The sequence below is a fragment of the Mustela nivalis genome, assembly GCF_964662115.1.
Source record: "Mustela nivalis genome assembly, chromosome: X".
In the NCBI taxonomy this organism is placed as follows: Eukaryota; Metazoa; Chordata; class Mammalia; order Carnivora; family Mustelidae; genus Mustela; species Mustela nivalis.
The window spans coordinates 41125801-41141093 of NC_139040.1; the positions used below are offsets into that span (position 1 = coordinate 41125801).

A 15293-nucleotide genomic window follows, 5' to 3' on the forward strand; every position below is an offset into this window, starting at 1 on the left:
AAAAGTTTAGTCTATAAAATATACTCTTTGAAGCACCAGGAATAGAGATACTTCTGCAGGAACCGTGCACACATGGCGAAGAAGATATTGTGTATGTGCAGAATAGTCTGTTTCACAACCACATTTCAGATGAGAACCACTGCAATTGCTGCTCTACCACTAGTAAACGTGAATAATTTTGCACTTCATCTGTTGGTATTGTTGTTTTACTTCTTTTCTGCTGCTGACACTTGCAGTCAATATTGATTTAAATTGAAACTCCAGTGATGCTGTTAAAAAGTAGGTCAAGAGATCATTTGGAAAAAAAATCCAAATGTGAATTATTAGCAAACAATAAAATACACATCTTAAAAGGTGTTTTCAAATTTGTAAAACTTGACATAGGCTAGAAAGCCATACAAGTTCTTTAAAATCATCTTCAAAGAACTAGCCGCCTCTCGATTCATTTGCTTAAGAAATGCTTATTGTTTGCCTACCCACCAGTTTGCTTACAGAAGATGTGCTCCCTATACAACTATAAGCTGTCATTATGAGCTGTTGATTTAGTCTAGAGAAGTTGCCCAGTACATTGAAGAAGTTCTAAACATTTCAATCACATTTTTTCTTAACTGATCTTCTTCTACAAAGAATCTTCTTAATTGGGGTGCTTCAACACTTCTTTCTTGATAACTCCCGATTTTTTAGTTATTCTGTAGAAGTTCTCTTTTCTGCTTAAACTTAGTTCGGAATTTTCAAATTCAATTCAAGTCTTTAAGTTTTTCTTATTTCAAAAGCCATGTAAATACTGAAATACTTATAAATATGTGGAAGATACCTCATCTAAGTTTTCAGTCCAAAAGTTGTTTAAAAAACCTACTCTTAAAGAAAAGGATATTTAACTTTTTACTTTCAGGAAGAAATCAAAACCACTCATTGAAACAAGGTACTATACTACAAAAGCAGGCCCTTCCTCTCCCCACCCCCCACTATTCTGGAAATGTAAACAAAAATTTTAAGTACAAAAGGGATTCTGTGCCTTTTACTTTGAACACTTATTCAGCACCTCAATGTTATTAGGTGTACTTTATGCTTGGCAAAGCAGAAATTGTGTGCTCACATTAGCTGTTCAGAGGACTTCAGCGTTTTTACTACCAAATATCACTGGTAAAGCTAAGCTCTTTGGATGATAAAGGTAGCAGGGAACTGTTCCTATGAAATTCTTGGGTATCTTTCAGGGTATTCTTAAGGGGTAGCTGTCCATTGAGTAGTGCCAGAGGCAGGTTGCAATAAGTGTGGTGGTTGCCTAAGGAAGGTACTGGCAAGGTGGTGGTTGGCATCTCGTGTTTATAACCTCTGCAACAGTGTCTCATTTGCATTGAATCTGAATGGTGGAAATCAGGGAGATCAGCTTGAGATGACACCAGAGAAGCCGAGGTACTGGTCATGGCAATAGAGGGTATAGGCTGGAGTTCTCCAAAAAGTCCTTGCTCTGCAGAGTCCAGAACATGGCACCGAGAAAGCATTTCTTTTTTCTTGATGGGCATTTCATATACTAATTGCTTCCAAAACTTAGAATTTAATTTGCTGCTTTTGGGTCCCTTCCACTTGATCAAGGACAAAAGTTTAATGTTGCGCTTTAGTGATTCCACTTCCTGGCAATTCACCTTTTCTTTTAATTCTGTACACTCAATCAGAATCACTTTGATTTCTCCACTGACTAGCATGTTATGGAGTCTGCTTTCCAACTCAAAAATACTCCATCCTCGTCTGAGAATATAGTCTGGAGTTAGCAGGATAATAAGTCTTCTGCTTTGCTCAACACATCTTGTGAGATCTTCAATGTATGCTACAAATCACAGAAAGAGAGAAAGAGTAAAACAAACACATTTCCAGTCTTTAAAGCATCAAGTTTGCACTTTAATAGAGCAAAAAGCCAGTCTTTCACTAAGGAACATCACATTTTCTTTTCTTGTATTGCACATTCAGAAAGTACATTTCCTTAAAAAGAACAATAAAAAAAAACTCTGCTTATTAATACTTATTTTCTGTCTCCACATCATTACTTATAGCATTCTGTTGACTAATACAAAACTCTAACTTCTTCAGAGTTTAGGTGTATTTCAGCTATATTTATTTATTTAATTATTTAATTCAAGGAAGGCTTCCCAATTTTATCCCAATGTATCAACAGCCCTAGGGGAACAAGTAATCATCAGATTGATGAAAAGAGAAATGGAGCTGTTTAACAAATTCATGGGTTGTTTTTTTTTTTTTTTCCCATAGTATTCAACTACTAAGCTACCAAACTACCAAACAATTAGCAGGTATGTATAGGAACTACTTCAAAGATAGCTGATAGAAATGGTGGAAAATCTCTTCTAGAATCACAGCTTGTTTCTCAGAATACCTTTTGTTATTGCAATCTTAGGTTCTCCACGTTGCCCTTCAAACTGAGAGATAGAAAAGTGGTTTGTGTGTGCCCTGGAGTTCAATTTAAACCAGCTGCTCTTTGTTCTGGGGAAGAATAAGGGGTGAAGTTACAGGTGGGGGATGGTGTGGAATGAATGGTAAAAGAGTAAAGGTGGAGTCTCTCAGTTGAGGAATCTTTACCCTACTTTGTGGAGCAATTCTGAGAGTGAGGTGAATATGTTATAGTCCTTTCATGGTAGAAAAACACTCAACTAACTCTATATTTATTTATTCCACAGAATAATCCTTTTGCAATCATGTTTCCCAAAATCTGACCTGCCAAAAAGGGAAACACACACATGTGTTAACAAATGGAGACTTGGACACAGGTGCGGCAACAGAAAGCTGTCTTTACTAAGTAGAGAACAAGGCCTTGCTAATGTACAGTGCCCTCTAGCAGAAGCAGTGCTTACAGAAGCATAGCAACATTTGTCACTGCAAATCTGCCCAAGGTTACAGATTGCTTTCAAGGAGTACATAGTGCAGGGCCACCAAACAACTCAGTACAAGCCATTTGAAAAGAGAAACTTATTTTTACAGATGCACATTTTACAGAATCTCTCTTTTCCAGGGTTTTATTTCCACCACTAGGCAGCAAGAACACTTTCACAAGTGAATATGAGTAAACTTTCTATACACCCTATAGATAAACAAAAAACTTTTTAAGAGATACACATAGAATTGCCCATTTAACAATTTGCTGTTATTATTGTTTTGGTTTTTACTTAATACATTTTAGGACTTTCTCATGCAGTAGTTACAATGACTGTTTGTAAGACAACTTCTAAGTGGAGAGGGGACGTCTTAAGAATTTAAAGAGATTATTTTAGAAAAAAATCAGCATTGAAAACTGTAAAAAACAAAAGTAAAATAAATAAAAACCATAAAAAGCAAAATAAAAACACCACATAAACAACAATGGGGGAAGTTTTCACTCTGTAATTATCACTTAGAGAACTGGTGAAACAGAATGGAAGGAAAGGTAGAAAGTTTCAATAGAGTGGAAAAATTCTATCCCAATGTATCAACAGCTCTGACTCTTCATTTTCTTCCTTTCTTTCTGCTCCCAAAAAGAAAGAAGTTATGTGGGAAGCTTCATCATTAGAGGTTGGATCTGTAAGATACAGTAAAATAAACTATCATGCATCTTTCCCATTATTCTTTTCACCTTTCCTCTACACAAAGCAAAGCAAAGCGAAGCAAAACAAAACCCAAACCCAGAATTATGGCATCAGTGCAGGAGTCCATGAAAATATAGTTTTGCCAGGTAAATTATGAGTTAATTGTTAATTTTTTAGAGGAATTGTTTACAAAATAATTTACCGAGGGGTTATTCCCGGTAGTATTCTTCTCTCATTAATTGTAGTTTTTCATTTAATTAGAAAAATGATCTGTACAAATCTTGTCAGGAACACATCTGCCACATAAACTGTGCCTCTATGAGCAACACTTTTTCTATGTGTTGGGATGTAGTCTAATTTATTTTTTAACTGTATTTTTAAAAACAAAAGGTTTGTCTCTATATACATACCTCTACTTAAAGAAAAAAAAATTTACAATCCAGGTATCCATAGTCTTAAGAGAAACTATACACATACATATTAACTAATTTGATTGGGATTTATGGGCTTTGGCTTTTGCTATTCTTCTTCCTGAATGGGGAAGGGAACAGGGTACAATTTTTTTCCCCATTTGTATGGTTCTCCTCCTTCATCTGTCTTTTATATTTTGCTATTTGACAGCTAAGCCAAATGCAACATTTAGGGTTTTGGGGACCTCTTAAAGATTCATTAGACAGAATTTGCATTTTCCTCCAGAAGGAATGACTGTTAGGACAGATCCCACTATGCTCAGCTGCACAGGGTGTGGATGTTGAAGGGAACCTTGGGTAGAGGGAGTGGTCCCTGTCTCCTGCATATTACACTGGCTGTGCTTATCCTGGCAAAGCCTAGTGGAGAGTTGAGGCAACCATCCAGATAATTCCGGCTGAAAACCTGCTGTGGAAGAAAAAAGGTCGGAATTATCCTGGTTTGCCCTATATATACATTAATCATATGCACTGGAGTCAGTCAGTCAGTACATCAAAATTTTCCCTGGGTAGACACAGACCAAGTGTCCCAAAGAAAACATGAGCCATTTGTTTGGGCCCTGAATTTTGTGTTCCATTTCACTTGGTGAAAAACCAAGTGGAAGTTTTCAGATGTGGAGCCCACATTTCACTTCTTGGGATAGTGATCAGTGGCTGGGCAACAACCTCAATGTTTGAAAGCAGCTGGGGAGGTGCCTCTAAAAGCTGCCTGGCTCTAAGGAAAAGAAGGAAAGACTGTGCACTAGCTTCCATATTCTGGCTCTCTCTTTGTTTTTCTCTCTATGTTTTTTTCTCCACACCCCCCCCACCAGCTCCTCTCTACCTCTCTCTCTCTTTCTTTTTCTGTCCTGTCTCTTTCTTGTCCTTTTATCTCCCTTTTTGCTTTCTTGTTCATTCTTTCTGCCTTTCCCTCTCTTGTTTTCCCTTTCTCTTTTTGTCTATCTCTGTTTACCCCCTTCTTTCCTCCCTTCTTAAGTTTTTACTTTCTGTCTTCTTATCTTTAGGGGAAAAAAACAGGACATAGCCATCGTGAAAAATATACGTAAACTAACAAGAGACCAAACAGGTAGAGTTAATATTTTTTATTTCCTAATTTTTAACCAGGGAGTTGTTGCTGTCTTCTATGCAACAAGTACCCCAAATAATTTCTCTCTTACCCCCAGGTTGCATGTCTACATCCAATGACTGCAAACTAGAGCATGATCCATTAAGAATATGTCTTGTTTTTGCATGGTCTATGAGCAAGGAATAATTTCTTTAAAGGTTGTAAAAAAAAAAGAATATGATGCAACAGAGACCATATATGACTCACAAAGTCAAAAATATTTACTATCTGGGCTTTTACAGAGAAAGTTTGCTGCCCCTGAATTAGAGACCATCAGGGTATTTAGGTTTGGAAAAGTTCCAAGTAAACTAAGCAGAAACAGGTATCATGTTAAGACATTGCTGGTCCATAGTTAGTGCAGTCTCTGACAGGCAGTGGTGTTTGCCATGGTAGAGCTGTGGTTTTGTGAGGGACATTTTAGAAACCTTCAGAAACCATTTTAAAAAGCTTGTTACCAAGAAGAGATAATAAGGAAACTTTTTTTAAAAAGTCCCTAAATCCACAGCACACATGAATATTTATTAAATCTTGCCTTGACTTATTCTGGCAAATTTAGCAACTGAGTACTAGAAATCCCTCAAAGGCTCTTTTTTTTTCCACATAAAGAAGTATAAAATATCCCTGAAATAGAAGGTCATTAAATTATTTCTTTATAGATTTTGGTTTGAAGTAACCTATGATGACAAAAAAAAAAAAAAAATTAAAGAGACCTGGGTCTGATAGTCTTTTGCTTCTCTAGGCAAAGCTGTGAAACCATACCAAATTATCAGACACAAAATAAAGCTAATTACATTTAAATTATTTGTGATCTTCACAACTGGTAAAGAAAAAAACCCCTTGAACATAGTTTTGACAAGGGTGCTTGAGTTGGTATAAATTCATTTTTCATATTATAAGTGCAAGTGCAAAGAACCTTTTTTCATTTGTCTATCTTGAGAGTTGACAGAAATTAGGAAATATTCTAGAAAGGAAATGCATAGTCACTAGGCCCACTTTGGGGTGTGTACTTATTAGAGAATGAAGAAAATTTAAGCCAATAGGAAACAAGGAAAGTGACAAACTAAAACTATTAAAAGGAAAGCAAATTCAATTTAAAAAATTCTTTCGGGGCAGTTGTATAAACCAAAATTACAGTGCATCTAGAAAAATAGAATTAGCTCTACAAAAGTGACTTGGAAACAGGACACTTATTTAAAAAAACCGTAACTGAAGAAAGAAATAAAGCAATAAAATAGAAGCAGGAAGAATGGCAGCCCTAAGAAATTGCTTCTACTGTGATATGTATACTTTCCCAAAAGAACTCAGTACTCTTATAAATCTCAGGTGCTGAATCTGTTGCAGATGTAGGCAGAAGAACAAGTGAGAAAAAAAACCTTATATATTTAGGAATGTCCATGAGGTCTTGCTACTGCCTACTAACCTGATTTATCAGGTTATCAAACTAATCGATTAGCTTCTTGTAAATAATCTTATGTCCAAGTAGTTATGTTAGGGGTAGTTGGCATATTTTTAAAAAGTTAAAAGACAACTAACCTATAGACAAAGACACAATTTACTATTTTTCCAGGTTCAAATAATAATGTTTTTTATACCCACAGCTATGTACATCCATTAACAGACAAATCATTAAGATGAGAAAGGATGCATTAATATGGGTGCTAATTCATTAATCTTTGGCTAACATTAGCTAACTCATAGATATCAACAGTGGTATTTTCTAAAACCTATGGGTTAATATTATAAGACTTAAAATCAAGATTTAATCTCTAAATTGACATCAGAAATGAATTCTTTCTAATTGATTGAGATGGGTCCTTCCTTTAACTGGTATGGAGAAACCAGCAAAAATAATATAGGTTTCCTATATATCAAATCAATCCTATATATCAAACAGTCCTATATATCAAAGAAAAATGTATTATGCAGCATTATATATTTGGGAAAAAACTATTTGCCCTCTGGTATAACTAAACAATTTATAATGTAGTCTCATTGAAAATACTATATGCATCTTAAATAATGAAGCTTAATACTAACCTGTTGAAAGAGTCATATAGGTTGACAACCTGACTTTGTCTGTTGATATTACTAAAGATCTGGGTCTTGATTCTGCCTCTGGCAGATGTAAGGCTCTGCCTGTGTTGTCTGCCACAAAGATTGAGGCAATAAAATTTTTATTTAACTAGGTGTATGTGTGGGAAGGAGGAGCTTTCTAAACAGTGTGTGGTATTACTTACCCTACAAAAACTTTTCCTTTCTCCTCCCTCTCCACGTCCTTGGCTTGATATTTCATAGATAGTTCATTGGCTTAAATTTTTTGGTAAGCATTTTATTCTCTACTGAGTAATGTTAAGGATACTAATTAATTATTTTTGAAAGGTTGGTTGATCAATGGCTAACATGGATTTGCTGTGACCTTGCAAGTATAGTGAACTATATTTATTCACAGTTTTGACTTTGAAGACTGTTATTTCTGGTAATGAATCCTTTACTTTTACTGTTACATTTTACCTGTGGTTGGGTGGGTAGGGAAGCATAACAGTACGTAGAATCTACTCTGGAATATTATCCTCATCTCTAAATTCTTTCTAATCTCTCTTCACCTCTTTCCTGAGAGTAAAGATAGGTAATGGAAAACATTCAGAGAATACTGAGGGAAAGATCATATGGAGAGTAGCAAACAAAAACAAAAACACCCAAAAAAACAACCCCCCCAAAAAAAACCCACCCTGCAAAATGTCCTCTCCCTCCTCTTTTTTCCTTTACCCTCATGCCCTAGAAACTTGTAGATGGAATTAGTTTCATTCAGTGCAATCTTATGAATAGGAACAAGACTACCTGCTCCTTAAATTGTCTTTTCTGTGGCTCCTTTGTACTTAAAGACAGTTTTATCCAGGTCTTCTGATCCTTTTTTTTTTTTTTTTTTTAAGGTGTCTGTTCTTTGTGCCCCTCGAGCAGTAGACTTCTTGATTGAAATTCTACACAGTTCTTTCTTAACCTCAAACTCTCGTGAGAAACTTTAGTCCATTGACATCAGCACATTTGGGGGCATATTGGGGTATAATTCCTTTTCTCTTGACTTTAACATGAAGGGGATAGTGGGCATATCTAATTTTATTCCATTTGAGTTAATTGCTCACAATGTGTTAAATTTCCACGGTTGTGCATGTCACCCCTGCCTCACAGTTTTTAGGTCACAGACATCAGAATGCCTAGAAAAGGATTTTATTACTCCCCAAGGAAAATTTACTTGAATAGTGTCCAATATGTCCAGCTATTAGAGGAACTATTGGCAATGGGTACTTACAGATCCATGTACAAAAATATTTTTTGCATGCCTCACTTAGAAGTGACTAGGGATCATCTGACACCAGATGTATTCTCCACTCATTTGTCATTCCACTGTCAGCACAATCACATGGCTAACACTAAGTATTAGAAAACTGAAGATTAGAATAGTGAGGAAATGTAAGAATGTAATCAGACATTATCATTTTCCCTTAAATTACTGAAGGAGTTATGGGAATCTTGAGTTTCACTCACTCAATTACTCCTTCAGTAATACTGATACTTGAGGCCAAATTCATAAATATAACTTCAGCAGACAGAGATGATCAAACATATATGTGACAGTATCTTTAGTGTACTAATGTCTTTCTCTAGTGTAATAATGCATGAATAACTCACATAGAGATCCCCTCAGTCTTTCTATGAATAGAAGGGAACATTAAGATAAATCATTTTAAAGGAATTTTTTTCTCTTCAAAGTCTACTTAGATATTTATAGATTTTTCTGAAGTTTCAGACAGAACCGGCTCAATTTTTAATTGTTAATAAATATTACATAGGTATTTTTAAGTACCTTGATTGCTTTCTTTTAAAGGCAAGCAACAGCTACAGGATTGGGTTGTTTCTACTTTTAGTCTTAGAATGTTATTTTCTCCACCTGATCAGTGGCCTTGAGCCTAATTCAATAGCCTTTATATTTTTATGTTTTTTAATTCTTGCAGAAACACTGAGATAAGATGGGATAGAGAACCTAAATGGTACTCATCCAAAAATGTCCCCGATCTCAGGATCTCAATTGCACAGCTGGGTTCTATTGGTCACATGTCAGCTTCAGAGCACATCTGTTCATTCCTCAAGGATCCACTAGGCCCCATGAACAAAATGTGCTCTGTGTACAGTACTTTACACCACAAAACCCAGCAGCTGCAGGGGTGAGAAAATATCTACTTCTCAAATTTGTGTCTCTAGGCAGTTTGAGTAGGGTGTTTTCTATCTGGCTTTCTTTTGCTTGTCTGTCAGTTCTGACATTCAGATGCCTGTTGGCAACAAAGTTGCTTTTGCTATTCTCAGGACAGATGTTTCTAGCCTGGGAAGAGACAAACCAAATTTTTACTGGAAAGTAGGAATTCTTGCCACATTCAGGCACCAAACCTGAGAAAACACAAGGAAGATCTTGGCTACAGGCTCAAGAATGGAAAGGTAGGCCACTGCCAGGAAAATAATGTCCAGAGCTGAAGACTTTTAGTTTTAGCCTTTATGAAAAAAATGTTTGTGTCAAATCTCCCCATCTCTGCTGCCTCATGATGGCCAAAGGACACTTCCTTAGTAGGGCACGTGGAAACAGTGCAGATACAACCTTATCTTGGGAAGTAACATCTTTCTATTGAAGCATTTTGAGAACCGTTGGTCATATGAGGAAGAGAGAGACTGAGAGGGAGATAGAAGATGGGTGGAGTCCCCTTCATGTACTTTGAAACTGTATGCACTGGAAAGGTATGTGTGCTAATGAGATTGAGTTGGAATACCATGAGAGTGGTCCAAAAGAAACTGAAGATACATCAAAAGTGAAGATATTAAACATTAATGGGTTAATGACATAGACCTCATTAATTTGATTCATAGAAAATTATTGTTGTAGATCAAGGATGATATTATGAAGTCTGCTTTTACAATCCTCAAAGACCTCATTGCTAGTTTTTGGAGGAAGGAGTAGTCTTGGGTCAACATATTTTAAAAGAGATGTGAGGGACAAGCATAGCTTATAATATTGTAACTAGTTTTTCCCCCCCAGGAATGTGTCTATATTTATATAGCATAACCTGTTAAATCTGTACCAATGGCTGCAAATACAGACCACAGAAGCTTCTTTAATAACACACATACACCAAGTCCAAAATTTTCTACTCTGTCATTCATGTGTAAATCAAGTATATTATTCATATACTTCATCAACTTCCTGAATGCATGCTAAAAATGCCAAGAAAAAACTCGTTAATCGTGACATGGTGACTGCTCAGCCAGCTCTAAAATGTTGATGGAAAAAGAAAAATTGTCAAAGGGCCTTTTTAAGAATTTCTGCAGGTTACACTCGCAAATCAGAATTCAGAGAACATGAATTTCCTCATTTAGGAAGGAAGGATTAAAATCAAACACCCTCCAGTGGTTGCATCTAAAAACTGCATAGTTGTCCCAAATGGCTTACTTATAAAAGGAGTCTTCCTGTGCACCACTGAGTACACAGAATCCAAATCCCTGCTCAGTCTGATGGTTGTATAATCTCAAAAAAACTTAAAGTGATCTTCTATGGACTATAAAATTTCTGCCATCCTAATGACTTCTTGGGTGTTTTTATGTTAAGTTCTTTAAATGTCAGGGTATAGTAGGTGACAACTTCCTAACATCTCTTCTTATTCAGTGAGTTACAGTCCCCAACTCAAATCTTGTAACTTAGAGCTAGGAAATATGGCTTATATAAGCCTCACACTCTATTGTCAAAGAGGATGTTCAGATGGGTCTTTGATACACTGAAACAACTAATTTCAATCAATTGAGCCAAACAACTAACTAACTCAATGAGGTGTAAAATATTTTACCACCTGTTGACTACATTGACCCACTGTGTTGATTAATTGACCAGTCAGGTCCCCAAAATAGACTATAAGATGTAATTTGGGGATGCATCTCTTTGACCTTCATGCTGCCTGGGTCTGACTCTCACCTATGCACAATAGCTTCTTCTTTACATAATAAGCTATTGTCATCTACTGAGTTCTAGGTAAAGTGACTCTCTTGTGTTCTATATTACCCCCATTTCCCTTTCTGATGTATGCAATGGTAAAGCACTGTTTTCCATTTCAGAAGAACTGGTGGAGTTGATAAAGACTGCCTACTGTGGTACCAACAATTTTGGAATGCAAGAAGACAGAAAGCCCAGCACGACATTGAATCCTATTGAAGATGACTTAACAGAGAGTACAAATTCCATTTTGGTAATGACATTACTTTAATACAATTTAGGATATAATTCTAAAAATTGATGTTGCAAAATGTTTACATTTAAAAAGATACTCATGACAAAGTAGAAAAAATAGTAATCTAATAAATTAAACAAAATATTTAAGAAATGCTTTTAATTTTATATCAATGTTAAACCCCTTTTAATATTCTTTTGAATATAAAAAAATAAAAACAATATACTCTTTAGCCTAGTTTAAGGACTGAAGCTATTCATATGAATTACTCACAATTTTTTTTTCTCCCAGTAGAAAGCTCCTTTTTAGCTTTCATGTTTGCCTTGTTAACAAAAAATGCCATTTAGACACTGTCATGCAAAAATGTAAACCCTGACTTACTTCATTCTCATTATTTCCTTCTATCTTAGACACTGCTCAAACAAAATCAATAAGCACCTATGAAGCATTCAATGAGTTCAACTTTTCTGCTAGATGATGACAGGAATATGGAATAAATGAAATATAGTCTCTGCCCTCATGGAGCTTATAATCTTCCTGAGTAGATAAAATATAAATAGATGGGAAACTATATAAAATAATAAAATAAAATGTCACAGGAGTAAAAAAGTTTATAGGCCAAAAAGTGACTTTATGTGTGAACTTTGGACTGGAGAAATTATTATGGGCCTTTTATACAGGCAGTGATATGGAGAAGAGTAAATAAGATTTGTAAAGGTATAAAAGGCTAGCATGAACAAAAGCATTACAAGGACATACAATGTATATCAAAGACACAATATGGTTACAGTGAAAGGTGTAAGGAAATGATAAAAAACAAGTTTAGGAGATTGATCTGGGCTAACACCAGACTATAGGAGTGTTTAACTGATGATTATGGATTTTATCCTACAGGAGATGCTGAACAATTTAAGGTTGAATGGGGAAGTGATATGATCAAGAAATTATACATATTTGAGGAAATAGATGGGTGAGAAGAATACTAAGGAAGGCAGAGAGTAATCAACATTGTAGTAATGAGGTGATTAAGGCCTACACTAGAAGGTAAAACTGAGAATGGAAAAGATGAAACGGACACTGGATTTAGGAGAGAGATACAGAAGAATCAAAAATGACTCAGAGGTATCAACAGGTTCTTTGGGGTTCAATCAATGTAGAACTTGTATCTCAAGTCATAAAGATGAAAAGAATCACAGAAAGAAAAGAGTGGAAGACTGTGAGAAGGAGCTTGGGGAATTATTACATTTGTGGTACAGGGAGTAATTGACCAGTAAATACTGTTTTCTTTGTTTCTTTCTATGTACATTTAAGTGTGCATATTCACGTGCATACAGAAACATACTTAGATACATATGCATTCTGAGAAAAGAGATAAACAACCAAAAATCAAGTGTTTCAAATTATCTCCTTTCAGTTTAGTGAACTTGGTGGACAGCTGATAATCTGAATAAATGTTTTGGAGTAATATCATGATCTAATAGACTGAGAACCAGAGTCAAATAGATCCACATTCTAATCCTAGCTCTACCATTTGCCAGCTATCTGATCTTGGAGTACTTGAGCTTATTTTCTTATCTGTAAGTTAAGGATAATGGTATCAACTCTTTTTCTACATAGGGTTATTATAAACATGAAATGGAATTATATGAGTATATTTTATATACTGTGAAGTATGGGAAATAAAAGCTTTTTAATTTTGTTATCACATGGGTACAAATTATCATATTCTGATTGGTAGACACATTTTAACCCTCCTCAAGGATATTAATATAGAATCATATGCAAACTAATTCTAGTAGTTATATTTACTTTCAATGGCATTTTAAACTCTTTGAAGACAGGGTCATATTTTAAGCTTTCCTGTATTCCCCTTACACTTTAGCCTGTACAGCACTCTGAACATGAACAGGAACTAAATATAAATTTTTTACTTGAACCTGAATTTATTCTAAAAGCTCAAATATAGCTTTCAATATGTAGCAAATTTTAAAAGTAACATTCAAGTCCAGAGCCTCTTTAAAATAACTTGAATACACAGTGAGTTCTATACCCCATAGTCTCACATACATTTTTTTTAATGTGTTTTTTTCCAATAAATCTGGAAATGAGTAACAAGGCATATTTTCTAAATACTTGGTTCTGACATCTGAAGCCTCCATGTAACTTCATAAAAGAAACAAAAATTTTAAATACAAAACTGAAAGTACTTACTTCCACTTGGAATCAGGTCCCTTTCTGGGATGAAGAGTTTATATCCATAGTGTTTTTCCAGGACATCTGGCAGTATTTCAAGAGCAAACTGCTCTTCTTCAGGATTGTCACACTCTAAAGTATCTTGGTCCACTTTTGTGTAAGACAGATAGGCATCATATTCCTTGTTGTCTTAAATACAAAGAACAACAAGTGGGTTTTATGTATTAGTAGGTTCTCTTTAACTACTAAATGTCTATAACCATTAACAGGCTGAACTAAACAGTATAATTAGTGACTGTCTTTTACAATTAGAAAAAAAAATAAACCACATGCCATGTTATAAGAAATCTGGTACATTTCCACATAACATAGTCATATGATATGAGCTTAAACAGTCATGGTAATGGGAAACCTATAGTCAGGACAGAATAAAAGAGAATTATTATTTGTGACTTTTGGTGACTATACATATTTGTGATGTTCAGTGATGTGTGAATGATTAGCTCAGTGTGTTTGAATGCAGGACTAAATAGACCAAAGTCATGGATTTGAACTTTTTCTGTGCCAGTTGGCTTGGCTCTGTTACTTGGTCACAGGCTATATACCTCGTTTGCACAAATATGTGCAAGAGATCCAAGAGGGGCTGGGCCCTAGAGTCTGGAAGATCAAAATAATCCAGCCTCACTCCTGGAGACACTACTCACAACACATGCCATATTTCCAGTTGGTTAGTATTGTCATCTTCATATACAAAAAGTAGTTCATTATCAAATATTAGAGACAGCAGCTGGGTTTTATACAAGTGCATTGTCTGTTATTCTTGTTCAATCCATGGCCAACTAATTTGACACAAGCTTCCAAAAGAAGCCTTTGTTTCAAAATATACATCCTTCCATTATTGCTAAATTAGGTTTTCCCTTCACACAATTAGGGAATTAACTATGCTTTGAGAAAGTATTTTTTTCCTCCTTTGCTGTGTTGGCTCTCTCTCTTCAGCCTCTCCAAAGAGAAAATGTAAAATGTTTACATATTTTTCCCCTAAAAATTATTAATACAACCACTCAAAATATTAGTCTCCATTGGTTTTAGAAAAGCCACATTGGAAAAGTTATAGTGGTTTTCTAAATTCCCTTATTTATAGAAAATTATTTTTAAAAGTTAATGTAGTGAACATAGACTTTTTTTTTTAAAGATTTTATTTATTTATTTGACAGAGAGAAATTACAAGTACACTGAGAGGCAGGCAGAGAGAGAGAGAAGGAAGCAGGCTCCCTGCTGAGCAGAGAGCCCGATGCGGGGCTCGATCCCAGGACCCTGAGATCATGACCTGAGCTGAAGGCAGCGGCTCAATCCACTGAGCCACCCAGGTGCCCCTAGTGAACATAGACTTAAGTGAAACTGTTAATATTTAGTAAACCTTGTTACTTGCAAATAATAATTTTAAAAGATAGGCAAATATTTCAGGGTTTGTTTCTAAACCTCATCAATATTTTCCATTAAAGCAGACCTGATTACAATATAGCAAATCCTGACCAAAATGTAATTTACAGAATGAAGCAGCCACTCATCTATACCATTAATGATTTAGTTCTACCTACTAAAGGAGAAATAAATGATAGGTATATGGAGACATATAAATACCTTAGAGTAGAAGTACATGGCACACCTTGATTATCTAGTGATATCTGAGGCAGGATTA

The 15293-nt window shown here is 35.3% G+C and overlaps 1 protein-coding gene across 3 annotated transcripts in view; it reads right to left on the bottom strand.

Annotated features, from left to right (window-relative positions):
- Nucleotides 1–442: 442 nt before the first annotated feature.
- Nucleotides 443–15293, bottom strand: part of IL1RAPL2 (interleukin 1 receptor accessory protein like 2) — a 1449628-nt gene continuing 1434777 nt past the window's right edge. For all 3 annotated transcript variants that reach the window (XM_082717421.1, XM_082717422.1, XM_082717423.1), the window contains 2 exons: nt 13613–13783; nt 443–1825 (listed from right to left, as the gene is read on the bottom strand). In XM_082717421.1, coding sequence (XP_082573547.1) covers nt 1128–1825; nt 13613–13783 — 869 coding nt within the window. In that variant the 3' untranslated portion in view covers nt 443–1127. The remainder of the gene's footprint in view (nt 1826–13612; nt 13784–15293) is intronic.